This window comes from Dipteris shenzhenensis, chromosome 31 (genome assembly GCF_047967505.1).
Source record: "Dipteris shenzhenensis isolate YYH24624 ecotype China chromosome 31, Dip_SZ_1.0, whole genome shotgun sequence".
In the NCBI taxonomy this organism is placed as follows: domain Eukaryota; kingdom Viridiplantae; phylum Streptophyta; class Polypodiopsida; order Gleicheniales; family Dipteridaceae; genus Dipteris; species Dipteris shenzhenensis.
Genome location: NC_141626.1, coordinates 3,479,307 through 3,500,896, shown reverse-complemented (window position 1 = coordinate 3,500,896; position 21,590 = coordinate 3,479,307). Strand labels below are relative to the sequence as shown.

Genomic DNA, 21,590 nt, shown 5'->3' with positions numbered 1-21,590 from the left:
CCATGTCTGGGAGAATCCCTGTAAGTGTCCTCCAGAAGGTGGCTCTACAACGGAGATATGTGGGGGCATAAATGTTGAGGATTCCAACTCTGGAGCCCTCTAATTCCAGGCCTACTCAAAGGGCACGACCTGGAATCAACGTGCCATGATCGAAAACTCCCTGGGCTAGCTGCTCTCCCACGGAAGTACAAACACCACCACTCCTCCCCAGTGCGTCGATCGAGGGCTCCCAATAAGTGTTAGAGCGACCAGTGAGGAATTTCCCACATCTACGGGAGTGAGCCGCCGAAAGCTTGTGTTCCTGTAGCAGAAGTACATCCACACGTCCTATCACTGCTGGCTGAAGTTCCTGTCTCAAAATGAGCTTCCTGGGACCACGGGTGCCAGAAGAGTGAAACCCGTTCACATTCCAGGATACGAGGTGTAGGCTCATGGTGAGGACTGGGAGGCAGCGAACAACTGTCTGCTCGCGGTCGAGGTCGAAGAAGAAGCTGACATTTCGGAGGAGAGGCGCTGGCGCTTATGGGAAGGTTTGGAGGGGGAGGCGGGGTCGTCCTGCCCGTCCTTCAACACCTTCAGCAAAGGCGAGAGGCCTTTGGTACCATGAACGAAGGCTTTCTCGAGCCAGCTCGAGATCTCTGAGGTGGACATCCCGTAGAAGGCACGGAGTTTCTGAGGCGTCCAGGCTCTGACATCTTGGGGGAGGGGCCAAGACAGGGGGGGCCTGAGGATCACAATCAGTCTGAATCGTTTGGCGGCGCAACGCCACCGCAGGCGCACGTCACCCTCGGACCACTGAGTCTCGAGAAGCTGCCCACCGGACGGGCCTATCTAGGAACAAATCTGAGCATGCGTCTGCTCCCTGAGAGCCTCCCAAACCGAGTCGTCTGTCCAGGTCTCGGTGCCGTCACTGAGGAACGTGAAAGCAAAGCTAGGGCCATCCCTAGGGGCCAAGGCGGCTATCTTCCCATCCGCCCCTTTGCGGAGCGGGAAGATACTGATGTCGAGGCAAGCAGGGAAGGTCCCGAGGTCGGCCACATCCAAGTAGTCCCAGGGGCCAGATCTGTAAAAGTCGCGGGGGAGCTCTCTCTCCTGAGGCTGAGGCCCATCAGAGTCTGCCACTGAGGGGCTAGCGGACGGAGAAGCCTGCTCCGGTGGTGGTGGAGACTCCGGGTGTCCTATCAGCGGAGGGGGAGGGGGAGGGGGAGGAGGCTGGGGAATAGGCAGCTCAGACTCCTCAGGGGCGGCTGGCGGAGGAGGAGGAGGAGGAGGGGGAGCGGGAACTGCCCTCGGTTGGGGGACCGACGGAGCAGCTAGCTCTGCGGGAGAACTGAAAGAGGCGGGGGGGGAGGGATGGGGCTGCAACTGGAACTGGGGCTGAAAAGGAGGGGAAGAAGACTGACGAGGACGCGGGGGCTGAAGCTGCGGGTCGGGAGACAAGGGGTGCCGTTGGGGGATGGGCTGGGGCTGGAAGGGGGGAGGCAGGGGAGAGGGAGAGAGGGGGACCTGAGGCTGTGGAGGGTGCGCTATCGTCGAGGAAGATGCTCTCCCAAGTCCCTGGGGCGGCTGCCTATCGGGTCTCTGGGGTGCAGCTACAGGCGGGGTAACCTCTGCCTCCTTGCCTTTATTAGAAATCTTCTTGTTCTTTCCCTTTTTTCTTCTAACCTCAGTCCAGCCGCCAGCTAACTCTGGTCCAGGCTCCGGCTGCCTTTGCTCCTCCTGGCGTGGCTGTCCGGAGGGGGGAGGAGGGGGCGGAGCGGGGGGAGGCGGGGAGGGCCGAGAAGAGCTGGCGAAGCGTGGGCAGGCAGCCGCCAGGTGTCCAAAGCCGTGACACCTCAGACACTGTCCTGGCTGTCCGGTGACTACCATGCTCTGGGTGATGCTGCCGGCACCTGTCACGATCTCGATCACTGTCGGGAGAGTCGCAGGATCCGCCACAGCCACACGGACTCGGGGGGCTCCTGCCGTAGTCACCGCATCGGCGAAGGTATCGTGCATAACCCAGCCCAAGTGGGAACCAAGGTCCCTAACAATCGGCCGCAGCTCAGCAGCAAGACCAGGAAAAACCAACGTCACTGGATGGCGAGGTATACGGAACCGAGCATCAAAATCTGCTGCGCTGAATCCACGGTACCACGGGACTATCATGATAATCTTTCCGTCCACTGACGTGGGGGAGCCAGCAATCAGGTTGCTCGCAGCTTTCGCACTGGAGAGTTTGAGCCAGAAGATGCCCCTTCCCATAAGGGCCGCCTCCACAATATGGCCGTCCTCTAACATGAGAGTGGACTGGAGCCAGTCCCTGATGGCTAATCTGGAGGGGGAATGTCCAATAACTCTGCCGTAGACTGATGTAAGAGCAAAGTCATTGGCCACCTCCTGAACCCGAGATGATTGCTGCTCAGTCAAATGACGCGGTAGGAAATTGCTTGAAACTTGAGATTTCTTAGAAAGGATCCTTTTAATGCAGCTTGTGAGTTTCAAATCTATGGCCAGCCAATTCGAAAACCAAATTGTACAAATTTAGAAATTTTGTTGTTCACAAATCGGACGACATTGGTGATTTCTCTGGTTAGCCTGATAATTTACACGATTCCCCAGCATTTCTTTATGAAAGAGGGACTGGTTCAATCTCATACATGGTTCAAATTCTTAGTTTGTTTTATGTAGCAAAGAAGTCATTGCTTGTAGTACATCTAAGCTGGAAAGTGCTGGTATCTACATGCTCTCTCTAAAAGTTTTTTTTCTTTGTTGATGTCCTGTTTTTAAACAAAAGGCAACCGTTGATGTGAGCAAAAGATAGATTCAAGAAAACTTAAATATGATTATTTCCCTAAGACACAGCTGTATACAATAAAGGAATTTGATATATTGATTATTTTCTCTATATAGACATCAACAACTCTTAAGCAATACTATCTCTTCTGCTGTGGGCTTGTAGCTGGAATAATCCTCTTTGGTGGCCTCTTGGCACCTATGGTATGCCCCTTTGCTTTCTCAGAATCGTCAGCTTTGTGGTAATAGAATAGCTGCTGGAGTGAAGAAAAGTACCTTGTTTGCATTCCAAAATTTTCATAATTTGCCTCTTGCATATGTGCATGTGACATATGAATACTATCAGTAGTAATATGTTTTGCTATGCTGTCTTTAATCTGCTGGACCAGATGTTCATGGGGCTTAGGTAAGGTAGCATTCTCAACAGAGTATTTGGTGTGAGTCCGGACTTTGTTCTGGCCTAATGTGTCATTAAAATATCTATTTGATACGATGTAAAATCCTTGCTTTTTTCTGGCCTAGTGTGTCATTAAAGTACCTGCTTGATACAATGGAAAAAGCTTCAGGACTTGCCTGAGCTCACGTTTTTCCCTCATTTATAGCTGCGTTCAAGTCCACTCAAGCAAGATTTGGCATAGCAGTTTCAGCTAGGCACTGATTGGCATTTGTAGAATCATCCATCATGCTTTTGATTTTCAGACAGTCAGGTGAAACCTGGCATGTGTGTGTTTTTGATGTTGACACTGTTAAGTCCATTTGCGGGTGTATTAAGTAGTGCAGGTTGGACTTTAAATGGGGAAAGGAGAATGGGAGAATGACAAAGAAAAGGATAAGGGGAGAAACAAGAAAGAGGACAAGATTCCAAAGCAACTGCCTCTAGAGGACGTCAACATACGTGTCAACAGGAGTGGTCTAGGTGTGGACAGCAAAGCAATAACTGAGAATGCTACAGTATCCATCTCCGTGGTGCCATCATCCTAATCATCATCATCATCATCATCGACATCTACTTCGGGGTCCTTAACATCGACTTCGACAGCCACAACGGGGTCTTCTACTTGAAATATGACATCCACATCGCCTACAGTTATTACACCAGTTTCACCACCTACAGTACTCTTTGTCTTCCCTCTCACCCCTCCCCCTTAGCCAACCCTCTTTCCAGTATTCTACTAGAGTACCCTCATCACTAGTATCCCCTCTTTTTGCTCACTTCTCTCGATCACCACCCACCATCCAGCCCCACCCCCCCTACCTTTGTACCAGCTCTCTTCTGGTCCAAGCTTCTGACAGGCCCGGGCTACCCATTGGAGGACCCACCAGATCTCCGGGATTCTCTTCTCGTAGAGGTGTACAACATTCGTGCAGGTGCTTGTTATTTAGCAGCAGGCCAGCCACATCCAGGAGCTCAGACATGACATCCTAGAGCTCAAGAAGGAGGTTTCTTCTTTGAGCATGGCCTCAAGGGGCACACCTACAGCAGCAGTGGAGGCCCCTATAGCCTCCATGCAGTCAGCCATAGCAAAGACTTCCAAATGGGTGGATGTAGTGAAGCGAAACTTGCGTAGGCAACCGCTTCGGCTACCCTTTTGGAGCAACAATAGAGGGCCACGAAGGTTCTCAACATCAGAGTCCAAGGGATTCCTCGGACAGAGATCTCACCGATGGACGACACGACCACCTTTGTGGTGACCACACTAGGGGCTCCTGATCATGCTATTGTGGGAGCATGGCGAGTGGGGAGAGACCCCAACAGAGAGCAGCCTCTTGTTATATGCTTCAAAGACACTCAGGCACGTTTGGAAGCCCTGCGTCGTAGATCGGCCCAACGGGATCACCCCACTATATCTATGGATGAGGACATGACTCCTTTGCAGATAGAGGAGAGACATGCTCTCTTGCAGCTGCGGAATGCGGCTCGCAAGGAGGGGAAGTGGGCAGTAGTGCAGGATGGACGTCTCATTATCGGACCCCACCTATCACTTGACCGTCCTCCCATATAAGGGGCGGGATACTGAGACCCTCGCTTGCCCCATTTGGAACTGTAATGGTACCCTTTGGTCAGTGCCTCGGAATTGCTTGTAGTCCTACACAGGACAAGACATAGTCTTCTACACAAAGGCACATTAGAGCCCAAAGCGCCCTCTACCGGTGGTCAGTGGATACAGTCAAGAGTCAGCATATAGGGAGGAGACGAGGGAGATAGGTGGAGTACGTGGCTCAAGAGGATTGGCAATTCTTTATACATTGTCTCTCATTGGGGAGATCTCAGTGGAGAGGAGAGACCCACTCTAGGTTCCGTTGGATCTAATTATGACTCACGACTAGCCGAGATCTCGTCATAGTGATCTGCTACTTTCCACCAAAGACATCACATTTCGCCAGAGCAGTGCGGGAGGAGGCTGAGACATCACCGTACACTTCTCTCCACCAGGATATCATGAATTTTTTGAGCCGTGGAGATGTTCTCCTAGTTGGGGACTTCAATGCGAGGACGGGAGCACGTTAGGTGCCAGTACTATATTTTTGAAGGATTTTGTTTTACTTCCCGACATGATTAATGGAGTTACAAATTCTACTTGTGGGTAAGATTGATATTTTCCAAGTCGTTGCAGATATCAAATAGAAGTTGAAAGCCAAGCAAATTGCTAAGTAAAAAGAGCTCTTTGAGTCTTTTTGAGTAACTTCATTGAAGACATTGAAGGGGAATAAGAGCTAGCTGAGATGCCGGTGACTATTACTAGACTCAGTACTGAGCAGTTAGTACCAGAGCCAACACAAAGACTAAATAAAAGACAACCTTGCTATGGTAGTGGTGAGTGCCAATCTTTCTAACTGTCCACCACCTCTAGGATCCATGCCATGTAATAGCTGGTACGATGACGAGTGTAAGGCTCTTCACTGACAACTCTTATTTGAGTCCAAACATGGCCTATCGAGCGAACCGGACAGGTTATGCCAGTATCGCCATAAGAATCGAAACTTCATTTGCCGAAATGAGGATGAATTACTGAACATCCTGTTTAGTAAAAACTCCAAAGACTTTTGGCAACGGTTTCGTGAATGGCGGTCCCCCTCACCACTCACAGATACTCAGGTATGGCACGACTATGCATGCACATTATATGACATCCCCAACCAGCCAACTCCTGATCTTTCACACACACTACGACCGACTTCTTGCAATCTATTCACTAAGAGGGTGCCAAAGACGCGATCATCAAGCTTCACAATTGCTGAACGAAGGATCATGAGAGTTTATACTTGGAGTCTGTTGCATACGGCATTGATATCCTAGCCCTTATCCTAGCAAAGCTATTCAATGAAGCAGTTTGTCTTGGTTTCCACGCACATGGACCCTCAACACTATATGATCTTCAACACCTCCAGGGCAGTTGTACACAAAGAGCAATTCATGTTGACGGGGCACCAGTCGAGATTGTCTCATCATACACTTACTTGGGGATCCTATTCGCTAGACCTATCTTCACGATGAGGTCGACGATGCAAGCCGTCTGAGTAGAGGATATGCCTTACAAGCATGTACGGTAGCAGTTGCTGGGGGCCAGATCTATCCGATACAGAGTGGAGTCCAGTGGAGAGCTTGCAAGTTCTCTTGTTGTCACCGATGATCCGCGGCAAGCCATCTGTTCTTCATCAGATCATTCAGGTTGAGTTCGGGGCTTCTCCATTGTATCTAGATGTGGCATTTCAAACTATCACTTATCTATACCGCAAGCGAGCATATGGCTCCGGTACTATAGGGCGACGCAGGCTACCTTGGTTGGCATTAGCATCTTCTATGGCATTGGTAGCTCAGGGTGATCAGAGATGCTAGTATGCATACACATATGTTTTGAGAGACTGGGTTTCCACATAGACAGGTTGCCACCCTTTCAGTAACATTGATGCCTTGTTTGTCCCGTTTCGAGGCAATGAGTTCAACCCGATCATCTGGGAGAATCTCTTATAGCTACACACATTCAAGATTTGTTGGCACAGAAAGTGCCTCATCGACATCACCGTACATAGATCCACACACCTCTCTTTTTTTGGGTGAAATCCATGTATTTTTTATTACAAGAGGCTGTCCCCAAAATTTAGACCAGCAAATACAAGATCAGAAAATTTCATTGTAAGACAATAGAGAGTGTAATCTAACTGATAAACAGACAAGAAATCATAAAAGGATTGCCTGAGTGACATCCGGAAATAGTAGTACATGGAAGAAGTAGGCTCTCTAAAGACTCGATGATTCATGTCTTTCCACAGAGTCCATAGAGCCTAAGATCGAACTCATGTGAAAAAATAATCAAACTCCTCCTTGTTTGGTTTATATGTAGACGTGGCCCTGCTTTCTACACCAAGGTGCGTGTGAAGCTCACTTTCTATTGGGACCATTGCTTGCACATTTCTGAGGAGGGTCTTAGTATCCCACCAGGGTACACCCGGATTCACCTACCACACTCACTCAAGATTGCCATTGGACAGTTGGAATCAAAGGATCACTTCCTCTTTCGTTGCCGAGTCTACTATGAGATCCATGGATGATACCACTGCCTATTCGAGATGCATTCGAGGGCCTCTCCAAAATCCTTTCATACCCATACCAGAGATGCTTGGTCGCTTTCATTCACGAGGCGGTCCTACATAGGGAGCGTCTCATCAGATCACGGAGACAGGAGCGGGGGGCCTTACTTGGTCCATCCCAGAGTATGATCACAGAGTTCTTCCAGTCGGAGCATGTTGCCCCCCGGCCACAGATAGCAAGAGAGCCAGGGACCCCGAGATCGAGATGCGGCACACTCAGATCACGCTCACTTATATTTCTTCCATTTTTCAGACCTAAGGTACGGCCGATGGGGGCGCTCGTCATGCATCGGATAGGTACCAAGAGGGGATGATGGATCACTCACCCAGATAGGAGATAATGATCTATCACGGGCTTCTTGCCTACACTACCTAGTCCATCATTGGGTGTATCTTGACGTTTGGGTTAGTAGTTCAGTTAGTGTCTGTTTATGGGTCAATAACCCCTAGTTAGGGTTACATTCTAGGTTTTAGGTTTTATACCTGTGTACTTCATTTTTTCTTCTCATTCTCAATGCAGCAGTTCAACGAGTTGTTTCTCCTCCACCGTTGTGCACCTCGTTTCCATTTCTCACAGTTTTATGTCCCTAAAGAAAGAGGGAAGAAGGAGAGAGCAGATAATTGGAAGGAGTAGGAGGGACATGAAGGAAAGAAGAGTTTAAAAGGGGATAAAGGAAAAGAAAGGAAAGGAAAGGAAGAAGGGAGGGAAGGAAAGGGGGTTGGGGGAAAAAAGGGTGGTTATCAGGGCAAAAGCGATAGTATATGACATTGGAATCTTGTTTGCATTGCTTAGGGTAGTTGAACTTGACAACATACATGTTGGCATCCTTTTTCTCGTTTGCAAATTGTATGCAAATTGTATGATACATACTTTTTATTGCAAGCAACAGCACGTAACAGTAGGAAATTATCCATAGTAGATGTAACAGTCTCTTGTTACTCGTCGTTCCTCAAAGGTAACTCTCTTATTATGATGCTGGTAATGATCACGGGCATGGCTTTTATTTTTCCTCCCAGCCAACTCAGGGACCTGATACGTCATATCGTTCCATCCATCGTTGTTTTTCTTTTTTTTTTAATCCCTGAGACCCACATTCTCCCTAGATAGTTCCTGGCCACATGTCTTCATTTTAGGCCCCTTCTTAGATGCATCCTTTTCTACCCCTCTCTTGGAGTTCATTCAAAACCAATTGCCCCTTGGCAATTTGCACATTTTGATGCACCTAGGCCCTAGCCCTATTAGAACTACCTAGTCAATGCCATTACGCCCTCACCTAGGACCTTGGCAGTTACTTCTCTTGACCATTTAATTACACACATTAACTATTACAAAAGTTGGTCATCTAAGAGAAAATGCCCACCGATCTATCCGAGGTCATGCTATCTCAACTAGAGCATAACATTCCTTCCCTCTTCAAGCATCAGCGTCCTCGATGATGAAATCTGGGAACGCTCTCCGCAACTGGTATACGGATTCCCAGGTAGCTTCCGATAGAGGCTGACCATGCCATGCAACCAACACCGTGGGTATCTTCCGATTTCGTATCTGCATTGTTCCTCGGTCCAGGATCCTTGTTGGTTTGCGTCTTGCAATATCCTCTATCTCCTGAAACAAAACCACACCTTCGATTAGTGAGTCACCTGTATGCAAAAATTTCTTTAAGCGCGAAACATGAAAAACCGGGTGCACCTTACACCCCTGTGGCAATTCTAATTTATAGGCTACACTGCCTATTCTCTTTAGAATTAACCACGGCCCACAGTATCGAGGTGATAACTTAGCACACTCTCCTGAAGTCAACGACTTCGAGTGCGAAGGAATTCTGAGAAAAACTTTTTCTCCTTCTTCAAATACTCTTATAGACCGATTTTCATCCGCATACACCTTGGCTCTATCCATAGCCTAGCGGATATTAGCTCTCGCAAGTGCTAGCATCTCCCGCATCTGAACTACAAAGTTCGCGGCACTAGGCACTTTCTGAGGTACTCCAACTATAGTCGGATTGGGTGGTCTATAACCATAGTTCAGTTCAAACGGACTGAACCCAGTAGATGAATGTTTCCTATCATTGTAGGCAAACTCCAACAATGGCAACCACTTGTCCCATGTATGTTGCCTCAATGACACATATGCTCTCAGCATATCCTCTAAAGTCTGGTTGACTCTCTCCGTCTGACCATCCGTCTCAGGATGATCCCCACTACTCATTCCCAACTCAGTCCTTAGTGTCTCAAATACCGCTGTCCAAAAGTGACCGGTAAACCTGACATCTCTGTCTGACACTATGGATCTAGGCAATCCATGCAGACGAAATATATGTCTAATAAACAAATCCGCTACTTGCGGGGTACTAATAGACTCTCTAGTCGGAATGAAGTGAGCCATCTTGGTCAGACGATCAACCACCACAAGGATAGAATTATACCCTCCTTGTGTTGCAGGTAGTCCTACAATAAAATCCATGGAAATGCTCTCCCACTTACTTAGTGGTATTTCCAAGGGCTGTAAAAGTCCGGGTGGCTTCACCCGCTCGGCCTTACTTACCTGACACGAGAAACACCGTGTCACATATTCATGAATATGCTTTTTCATCTTTGGCCAAAAGAAATCTCGCCTCACGAGATCATATGTCTTCTCGACTCCTGGATGTCCCGCACACGGGCTATCATGGCATTGTCGAATGACTCTCTGCCTGAGATCATTCTGACCAGGTACTACAACCTTGCCATTTCTAACTAGCATACCATCCCTTATGGTATATCTTGCATAAGTTTGGCCTTTTCTGGATGCCAGGTCATCCTTTTCATTTTCCCCGGGTTTTAACACATGAGCTTTAGGCCACAAGCTCTGGACAAACTCGTCCACTTTCTGAGTTTCTCTTATCTCGGTCATTAGAGCACTCTCTAATACCGTGAAACTCAGGTTGTGCATAATGCGAGACAACGCATCAGCTACCTTATTGTCTTTTCCTCTTCAGTACCGAATCGTTAGATTAAACTCCTGCATGAGCTCTGCCCACCTAGCTTGGCGGCCCCTCAAGTCAGGTTGTTTACAAAAATGTTTCAGAGTATCATGATCTACATCCACATAAAACTCTGAACCATACAGATAATGCCTCCATGTTTTCAAAGCATGGATAACAGCATACAACTCCAATTCATGAGTTGGCCAATTCCTTTGAGAGGGAGAAAGCTTCTTGCTTTCAAAGGCTACTGGCCTTCCCTCTTGAAGGAGAACTGCTCCTACCGCAATGCCACTTGCATCGGTTTCTAGGAACAACGGTTTTTGGGGATCAACTATTTTTAACACCGGTCCTGTGACCACAGCTTGTTTTATGGTATTAAAACTTTCTTGTTGATTCTGTCCCCAAACAAAAGGTACTTTATCTGAGGTTAGATCAGTCAATGGCGATACTATTCCGGAATATCCTTTGATATGCCTTCTATAAAACTGGAGAAATCCCAAGAATGATCGCAACACGCGGTTAGACTCTGAGGGATTGGCCAAGTTAGTATCGCAGCCACTTTCTTCGGATCCATTTCTACCCCCTGTGGAGTAATTATGAACCCCAAATACTCAAGCCTAACCATACAGCCTAACCATACACAGTATAGTTTTCTTTTTATTCACGTAAAGACTGGCTTTCCTCAAAGTACTGAACACTATTCTTAAGTGTTCGCGATGCTCAGTAATACTTTTACTGAATATCAGGATATCGTCATTAAAATGTACTACGAACTTTCCGATATACGGACGTAGTAAATCGTTCATAAGCATGACGAAGGTCGCTGGAGCATTGGTAAGTCCGAAGGGCATTACCAAAAACTCATAATGACCAAACCTGCTTCTAAAAGCGGTTTTATGCACATCCTCGGCTCTAATCCGGATCTGATGATAGCTGCACTTAAGATCTATCTTGCTGAAAATCACGGCTCCATTTAATGCATCTAGCAAATCATCAATCCGAGCCATCGGATACCTGTGCTTAACAGTGATATTATTCAATGCTCTGTAATCTATACAGAGGCGAAACGTATCATCTTTTTTTCTCTTTAATATCACTGGCGAAGCAAAAGGTGAGAAACTTGGTTGAATCTGCCCCAACTTGAGGTATTCTTCCAGTTGTCTACGCACCTCCGCTTCTTCAGCAAAACTCATTCTATAGGGAGGTCTATTTACAGGTTCTGCCCCCGGGATCAGTTCAATCTTATGCTGAACTTTCCGCTTTGGAGGTAACCCATAAGGTAGTTCATCCCTAAAACATTCAGAGAACTCCTCTGTTATAAGATTAGCCAGCTTGGCCATCTCACCACTTTGCGTAACATCAGTGCTAGTCGAAGACTCATCCACCGACTCTACCGATGCTGTGCAAAGGTACAAAAACTCGACTTGAGCCTTTCTGATTTACATCACGGAAACCAACGGTCCCTGAGGTATATCTCTTTCACCTCGCAAGACATAAAGCACATCATTCATCTTGAATTGATATACGTGCTTTTTCCAATCAATGGCTGGATTCTTCCTAGAATGCCACGCCATTCCCAGGGCTATATCTGCATGAGCAAGCTTGGTCATTTCAAAATCAAGCTTCTCAGCATAGTCCTGAATCCGAAGCTCCAACTGGGTGACCCTTTGGTCCCATACTTCAGTTGAACTTCCATCTGCCATTCTGACTGTATACGCATAGTCAGATGGACTTGTCTTTAGTTTCAGCCTCTTCACGAGCTTGGAGTTAATCACATTGTGAGTCGACGCTGAGTCAAACAACACAATGACATCATGACTGGCCACTTGCCCTTTCATTTTAATTAACTCCGTATCATTGAAGGCTGTATACCCCGTTGCTGCGGGCTTAGATAGGATGTTATCAGGTGCACTCGTCACTAACTTAGCAACAGATACACATAACAAACAAGGTACTAACCTCTGAGAAGGTCCCGCCAGTTGCATCTGCATATGTTCCGCACTGGGACTCTCCTGCATTTCTACGTCGCATTCAGATATTATCATATTAGCCGTGCGACGATCTTTATTCAGTGGACAATCCTTCCACTGATGTCGCTGAAGGCAGCCGAAGCACAATCCTTCTTTCCTAGCTTTCTCTTTTTGTTCAGGGGTCAACGAGGACTTTGACCAAGCCCGGGCTGCCATTGGAGTTATTTTCCTTTTCACCCCAACGGTGGTACTTGTCTTTACTGGTCCCTCAACCGGCTTCACCTGCTTGGTTTGGCCACTTGGCTGCGAGACACTTGTCTTTGAAACCCATTTCCTCGGAAATCCCCCTTTTCTCGGGTGCTCATACTGAGTCCCTGCCTGCACAAATCCACCAGATCTACCTCTGGCATCCTCATAGTTCAGGGCTACTGCTATAGATTCATCTAATGTAGTCACATATTTAGCCCGAACTTCCATTTTGATCTTGTCGTTCAGTCCATAGATATAGTCTTTTAACTGAACCGACATAGGGAGAGGGTCTGTTATCTTCATGACACATTCTCTGAATTTGTCAGTGTACTCTGCCACTGACAAGCTCCTCTGACGAAGATTTCTATAAGCATCCCAAGCTCGGGATTCTTCATCAGGTGGGAGAAAGTGTTTCTTGAATTCAGTTTTGAACCCTTCCCAGGTGGTTGGAGCAACTTGATCCTTCTGTTGCTTTATCCACCATCTGTCCGCTGCCTCAATAAACAGGTGTGTGGCCTCGCGGATTTTCTTTAGATCGGATTTAATCTCACAAATGGCGAAGGCTTCTTCCCACTTGTGCAACCAAACCTCGATCACATCAGAGCTGCGCTCGGTCATCCGACCAGCGTACTTCTCCGGTCTATAATTAGCAATATTGGGCACTTTGACCCTTGCGCGCTCTAAGGAATGTACACTGGGCTCTGGCTCAGCTAGAGCTTTGCCCTTATCAATCCTAGACGGTCTAGCCGACAAAGCTTGCACCATCTCCCTGATCTCATTTTGACCAGCATTCACTTGAAGTTGCTGGTTCATAATCTGCTGTAAAGCATCCTCTAATATTGAAATCCTACCAATCAATGTAGGTGCTGCGTGATGTGACATCTGTTGTGCAGACTGTACTCTAGACTCGCTAGGATTCACCCTTGAATTCTGTCCTTTTGCTTCCATTTGTTGAAAGGGAGTTTTTTTTTTTTTTTTTTTTCTCTCTTATGCGAAAACTCCAAAAGTACAGCACTTCAAAATCCCTTCCTGTACAGGAACAAAGTACTGCAAACTGAAAACTTGAAATATATATCCTAAAGGGAAAGAGATGCCCCCTGATAACTATTACAAAAGTTGGTCATCTAAGAGAAAATGCCCACCGATCTATCCGAGGTCATGCTATCTCGACTAGAGCATAACAGTAGAATATCATTGTGAATGCACGAACAGATCTTGACTCTACAGATGTAGAATCAAACCATTGCCCCAAGTCTTAGTTGTTGTGTATCAAGAAGACTTTGAGCTGCACCTCTCTCTTATGTCATGCATGCCATGCGATTGGCTACATTGGGCGTGCCATGTTGGAGATATCATAGCCAAAGAGTGTGTTGGTGTGATGTGTTGGTGTGTAGTACTAGGAGATCTAGTACTAGTAATTGTGTGAGTCATGTGTGAGTGCCACGTGTCACAATGGGACTTATCCCATATGCACTTGGTGCAAGTGTGTGAATGAGTAGCCTATATAAGGCTTGTACTTCACTTATGTCGATATACTTGATGAATGAATGAAAGCCTTCATTATGTCTTCATTTGAGTATCACTTCTTCACTCCCTAGACTATCTGTCTCTGTCTCTCTCTCCCCCTCACACCATGTTTCTAACATGCCACAAGGTTTCCGTAGGTTGTAGATGAAACAGATACATGCCATCCAAATGAGTAAAAAGATGTGTACTGCTGGGAAAATTTGCCACTGCAATGAGATGTTTTCCTGTTGGTTTGGATGGATGCCATGTACAGGATTGATAATTCTATACATTCATGGCTTCCACTATGTAAAGTCATGGCTTTTCTTAGGGTAATTAGTGTCGCTATGAGTGTTCCCTGCATTAGCCGCTTGAGTTTATAATTGCGAGTTATCACATTCTGCATATTTAAAGCAAATGTGTGATCAAGACAAGAAAAGGACAAAGATATTTGCTATGATGAAATTTTCTATTTGTCTAACTGCATCCATGCATGGAATCTGCAGCTGGAATTGAAGCTGGGAGTAGGAGGCACTTCCTATAAAGACTTTATAAGAAGCATGCATTTGCCTCCTCAGCTCAGGTATGGTCCGAGCTTGTTGAAGCTGATGTACTCGTGAGTCTTCAGTGGTAATATTAATCAGACCTTTAAGTCCAACAGGATGACACAACATGTGTAAGATTTCCAGTACAGGTAAATGTAACTGGTGCCCTGAACAGTTTCAGTGTTTGAAATCTTTTTCGCTTAAGAACATGTCATGCTGTATTGTATGTTTTACTACTGTTTTATCTTACATATGGTCACAGAGAAACCTTCTCATCTTTGTAAAAAAATGTGTATTACATCCACAATTGCATTCTAGAAAACTGAACATTTCATTTTTTAAATCACAAATGATGTTCTTTATTATGTGTGGCAGTTGCATGATCTGATTCTGTTTCTCCATTTACTTAAATGGAAACCTGACTTCTCATGTGGTGCACAGTGAAGTAGATCCCATTGTAGCCTCATTTTCAGGTGGTGCAGTTGGTGTCATTTCCTCATTGATGGTAGTTGAAGTAAATAACGTCAAGCAACAGGAGCACAAAAGATGCAAATACTGCCATGGTACAGGTATGAGGCAGGTTGTTACAGCTATATTTCATGGTTCGAATTCAGAATGCTTCTGTAGATTTGTGTATATTACAGGCTGGAAATTAAATGATATGATGCTTGCTAAGAAAATACCAGAAATGGCTGTAAAAATCTATAAAAAATGCATCTTAAAGTTACAGGTGGGTGTGGACTTCTCTATTCTGGTATCTCTCTCTCTCTCTCTCTATCTTCTTGACCACACCTTTCCACATACCTTTCCATGAAAGACTATGCATATGTTGTGATGCCCATATGCCCCTTCTTTGGAGAAGAATGGAAGCCTCAACACCAACGTTCTTTATTGTGACTCTGGAACCAAGTAACTTCAGATGAACGAGGTGCCCAAAACCGGACTCATGGCACACCATAAGGGCTTTGTGACATGATTCCCTTTGGCCACCTGATCACTGAGCCATAGACTGGCTGAATACCTTGGGCAAGCTGGTTGTTGCATTGTTACAGACTCCAACTCGCTGCCTGAAATGTAGTCCATCCCATCTCCAGGGGGATGGAGTTTATACTCCTGGTTTCCACGGTCCACCAAACCTCTGATGGAGGCTTGTCCTCTGAAAGCCATGGTCCTAAAGAAGTGTCTGGAATTCTCATGCTTGTTGTGGGGTCAATCTTCCAGCTCAATGGACAACTCAAAGTTCAAACCTAACAACTGAGGACATCCAAAGGGAAGCGGCTATGGGTCATAGCTAGCATCTATACGGATAGAATATTCACCAGTGAGCAATATGAAAACAGATAAAGGGGAATTTCGACATGAGGCTCAATGCCAAAAGTTGTATGTCACAAGAGAAAAGTATCTGTATCGCTAACACAAAGGACTGGCACAAGGTCTTCACAGGATATTGGCGAGGGCGACCTTGTCAGTGCCAATCCGAATTGGGTTACTAAACCTAGTAATCCAATTGAAACTACATAAACATAAACTTCCAACACCACCCTGATGCTCACATAGATACGACACCTGCTAATTCCAGCTTCAGGAGTCTCCAATCAATTTTGAAGCTAAGTTGATAATTGCTGCAGTAGAAATGTGGAATAAATATTTCCTTTTCCTTTTCTGCTGACAGTAGTGCACAGTGATATCTTTCAATAAGTCATTGGCAACCTTCTTTTCCCTCGTTGACAGTACACATTTTCAGACCCAGGATTTTCATGATACGTCTCCTTTTTTCTAACTAACTTTTTGGTAACCATGGTATACGCAAGCATTACATACCTTGGCATTGCTATCCGTCTTCCATCGCCACATGCATTTGATATTGTTATCCTTAGTAGTAGTACAATAAATTGACTGCTACCAGGTAACACTTGACAATGCCATTCTATGAATCTAGAAAGTTAAAAGACGCTCATCAGCTGGCAATCCTGAGAAGTATATCTTCATAAGACTAGAATATATCCTATCTTACAAACAAAGTTCTTTTTAAAACAAGCGAAAGACCAAAGGAAAGGAGGGTGTTTGTAAGCGACTTTAAACAAAATTTCTAACTAACTTTTTGGTAACCATGGTATACGCAAGCTTTACATACCTAGGCATTCCTATCCATCTTCCATAGCCAGGTGCTTTTGATGTTGTTATCCTAAGTAGTAGTACAATAAATTGACATTACTCTCAAACACATCTGACATACCCTGTGCTTGTTTGAGTCGGCATAATACCTTTTCATAGATACGAGAGATGCCTACTCTCAGGGCCAATGAGACTCCTATTGCTTGCATTCTCTTCCATAGTCCTCCTCTTGGAACTAGTCAAATGCTTTCTTGAAATCCACAAAGCAACAAAATAAAGTGCGTCCTCTCAATCTGCACTCATCCATGAGGACTCTCAAGGTAATAAGGTGGTCGGCTGTCGTGTGCTCCTTGCAAAAGCCTGCTTGTCCAGTGGTCCTTTTCTGGGCCTCTTCTGCCCATGAGCTGATTTTCATTTCAAGCACCGTACTGAAGAGCTTGGCCAATGTAGAGCTGACCATTATAGTTCTGTAATTTGTGACTGAATTTTTGTCTCCACCCTTGTGTAAAGGCTGGACCCAATTTTCTTGCCATTCGTGAGGAAAACCATGGTGTAGAGCATGTGTTAGGATGTGTGAGAGCCATGTTCTTGCTCGGTCTCCTGTCCATTTCACAAATTCAGCTTGTATCTTCATGTGATCTGAGGCTTTGCCATTAGCCATCTTCTTTAGTCCAGCTTCAATGTCTTCAAAGGTAAAAGGACTAGTACATGTGACTGACAGATCCTCCTTCCCCATTTCAGTGGCATGTGCATGATTGTACAACTTGGTAACATAATCAAGCATGGTTGCATCTGATATATCCCCTGTTACCTGTTTCCGTCTGCCTTTCACTTGTTTCCAGCCTTTTCTTGGATTTTTTATGAAAGTAATCAAATCAGATTTCTCTCTTTCTAGAATATATTTTCTTTTCTTTTTCCTTGTGAGGGCATTGTATGTCTTCTCCAATTGTTTATGCCTGTCTGCATCCAGTATGTATTTCAGCTCTTTGCGCAGTTGTTTACATTCCTCGTCATACCATTTCTTGTGTGGTAACCCTTTGACCATTTCTTGTGTGGTAACCCTTTGACCTGTTTCTTTTTTCTTGTAGATGCTGGTCCAAATGTTTGTGTGGCTGAGGCAAGTATTGCTTCCTGCAGGGCTGTCCATCTAGGGGTGGTCATTGTTCTCAGCTTTGCATCCAAAGTGTCTGCATAATCTTGGTGTTTGTCTGGGTCTACTTTGAAACCTCCTGAATGTGCTGAAAATTTCTGCTCCCTATGTTCCATGTGTATGTCAAGATCCAACCATATTGGGAGATGGTCCGATTCCGGATATTTCATCCCTATGTTGAAGCTTTTGATAACAGGTATAGTGTCCACATGTACCAAGGCATAATCTAGCACACTCTGTCCTCCGTTAGCTGAGATACATGTCATCTTGTGGGTGTTGGGGAATAATTGCATTCCATTCAAGACTGGCATGTGCAGCCCATTAATCATGCTTCTGAGTGCTTTGCCTTGTGTGTTGATGGTGTCATCCTCGGATGTTCTCTGCCACATGGTGTCCACTTCTATGACCGATTCTTTATCCATTTCATCATGTGTGATGGGCTGAAACTGTAGGTGACCAATTCTTGCATTAAGGTCTCCCATCACTATGACTTGACCCTTTTCTCTGAGTTCAGCCACATCAAGAGAGAGAGAGAAGTAGTAGAAGTAGAATTTTATTATCGTCCTCGAGGGGCAAAAAATGACCCATGGGACCTAATCCTCAGTACAAAAATCTCCTCCGTTGTGGAGGGGTCAAGAATTTTCAAGTTCTTGATGGTACAAAAAAAGACAAGTGACAAAAGATCCCAACGCTGCCGGAGAGGCAGTGGAGAGAACTGACGAGATCTGAGTGGTGCCTGCCAGTATCTGTTGATAGTCGTCTCTGGTGTGTGCATATTTCGGGGGCAGTGTAGGGCTATATGTGCCTCTGTCTCTACTGTCTGCGAATCACAGAATCTGCAAACTCTGACATGTCGTGGCAGATTTAGCCAAGCTCCTTTCTCTATTGCCAAGGTATGTGACCGTGTGCGGAATCTGGCAATATTCCTATGATAGAGAAGAGGTATGGGAGTACTGATGTATGGCTGAGCAGGGGCATCTAGTGTCATGAAATATGACCAACATAAAGGATTTATTTGATCTTGATAGTATTCTAGCTTGGTCCTCTTTTCTGCTGTCAACCATTGGGTTTGTAGAGTGCATAGTAGGGACAACTGGAATTCTTGCATCTTGACCTTTTCAGGGGGCATAGTCAGGTATGATTCCACTTTCCATCTGCTGAACCATTTCCTTATATCTGTTCCCCATTGTGTGCAGATGATCTTACTTTTATGATTCTTCTGAAGTTTCATACTAGCAGTCCATGCTCTGTGTGTCAATCTTTCTTTTGGCATTTGTTGTACTTCCACTAGGACCTAGGTATTGCATCACTCTGATTAGTGCATGGAATTCAATTGGCCGCCTGTCCGTTTCCAATAAGAGGACTGAATAAGGGGTAGTTGCCTTGACTCCTACATGTCTTCGTAGGAAAGCTTTCTGCATTTTTTCAATCTCATTCCATGTGGAGAGAGAGATGCTGCCCCCCCATACTTCTACTCCATATAACACTGTTTGAACCACATATGCATCAAACAACATATTCTGAATCTTCCAGCTCCAGGTGTCAGTGTGCCTACAGTCGTTTTCAAATTGATAGTACTTCCCCCAACCTGTATCCAGCCTTCTTTGTGCACATTGCCACCATCTGTGATCGGCTTATGTCAATTCCCAAATATTTAAAGGTATCGACATATTCAATGGGCTGCCCCTCATTCAATGGGCTGCCCCTCAAAGCTGATAACCGGGGGATGTTCAGGTCAGGTGGTGCATACTGCCATCATTTTGCTTTTGGCAGTGTTAACTTGCAGCCCACTTTTCGTGCAAAAGGCCTGTAGTACTTGTAATAGTTGATGCATGGAGTCAGGGTCATTAGCGAAAAGAACCACGTCATTTGCATATAGGAGCAATAGTGTTGTCCATAGCCCAAGCTTGGGCTCTTGTATCCCTTCTTCTGCTGCAAATTCATTAATCAGTTCTTTTGGCTTGTCAATGCATATTTCAAACAGTGTGGGTGAACGAGGACAACCTTGTTTCACCCCCATATTACTTTGGAAGGCGGTTGACAGTCCATGTTCTTGCCCGAGTTTGCATGATACCTTCTCGTATATGGGAGAGATGTCTACCCTTAGTGCCAAAGGGACTCCGAGGTCTTGCATTCTTTTCCATAGGCCACCTCTCGGGACTGTTGAAATCTACAAAGCAACATAGAAGAGTTTCTCCTTTGAGCCTGCTCTCATCCGTGACCAGGTGGTCTGTAGTTCTATGTTCTTTACGGAAGCCTGCTTGGCCAATGGCCCTCTTCAGCCCAATTGCTGATTTTCGCCTCAAGCACTGTGCTAAAAAGTTTAGCTAGTGTGGAACTGACCATTAAAACTGCGAGTACAAGATCCGCGGAAGGCCTCGGGGGCCTATGGGACAAGGTACAGAGTACACCAAATGGATGATTTCATACAAGCCTCAGTGGGCTAGAGCAAAGGGCACACTAAGGATCTTGCTGAGTGCTAAGACTGCTAAACTGATAAACTGAAAAAACTGTAAAACTGATAAGCTGAAAAGCTGATATACTGATAACTCTACAAAACTCAATAGCTCGAGCAAAATCAGATATAACCCGGAGACTGGCAACTATCTGAGAGCTGTAGCATGCTGAGATATGAGACTCAGGCTCATAAGCCAAAGCCTGGCACCGTGGTGGCTCGTCTGGGAGCAGCGAAAATGTCTCGGATCTGCATCTATCGGACTGTGTCATGCTGTAGTGGTGGAGGGGGACGTGGTCTCATCGATCTTTGAACCCGCTGGGTTTTGTTCAGAGTAACCCCTCGCCTTGGGTGGTCTCGCCTGAGGAAAGATGTGATAGGATGGACCTCAATAAAGTGTGCTCTGGTCACTCTCTGTGCTGCAGGTGGTCTCTGCATCCCTCTCTTAGTAATCCAGGCTGCCCACATGTCTGCTATCTCCTCCACCTCCATCTCGATGTGCCTTGGGGCTGACTCAAATGCATAGAAGTCTGTGACGTGATGTTGTGCTCTCTCAGCCTCTCCGACTTGTGGCGTGATCGCCTCTTGCTGCTCTCTAATCTGTCGCAGTAGGGTCTCCCGGTGTCAGCGCATCTCAAGTAGATATAGCCCAATGCAAGCTTGGTCTTGAACGTGGATCAATCGCGAGAGTGGACCGAAGACGCTCCCCTCCTGGTAGAGGTAATGGTATCATCCCCTGATCTCTTAATAGGCTGGGCAGACACATAGGAAATGCTCCTTTGTCTCAGTCACTCCTAGTGTGCAAAGCATACACATCCACTCCTCCCTGGGTATGCTTGCTACTCTCCCCATCTTGATCGTCCACTGATGAGATGAAACACGCATCTATCCAATGGCAATCCTCAATGAATGCAAGACTCTTGTGTCCTTGAGATATTGGGGTCTGATGATGCATCATGAATCCTTCCTCCGATCTCTGAGGAAGTGGTCGCGGTAGAACTGGGACTTGGTGGGGAGCTCCTACCCCCCCTCCAAGCCGTATGGAGCTGAAGGAGAGAACTGTATGATATGGTTGATCTCATCTCGTGGGATCGACTCAGGGGGTGCGTCCATACTGTACTGAAAAGGGGGAAGCCTATCCATTTGGATATCGTGCCTGGTAATCCATGTGGATATCAGTGCATACCATGTGTCTGCACCACTCTCTGGTAGTCGTCTGGATGACTCCAAGGCTAGTCTTTGTAATCTCCATTGAGGCAAGTCCCAAAC

The 21,590-nt window shown here is 46.0% G+C and overlaps 1 protein-coding gene across 2 annotated transcripts in view; it reads left to right on the top strand.

The window, feature by feature from the left end:
- LOC147880912 (protein ORANGE, chloroplastic-like) overlaps positions 1-21,590 on the top strand; it is a 95,763-nt gene that overhangs the window by 64,068 nt on the left and 10,105 nt on the right. For both annotated transcript variants that reach the window (XM_087370076.1, XM_087370074.1), the window contains 3 exons: positions 2,893-2,979; positions 14,563-14,639; positions 15,043-15,170. In XM_087370076.1, the coding sequence (XP_087226202.1) occupies positions 2,893-2,979; positions 14,563-14,639; positions 15,043-15,170 (292 nt within the window). The remainder of the gene's footprint in view (positions 1-2,892; positions 2,980-14,562; positions 14,640-15,042; positions 15,171-21,590) is intronic.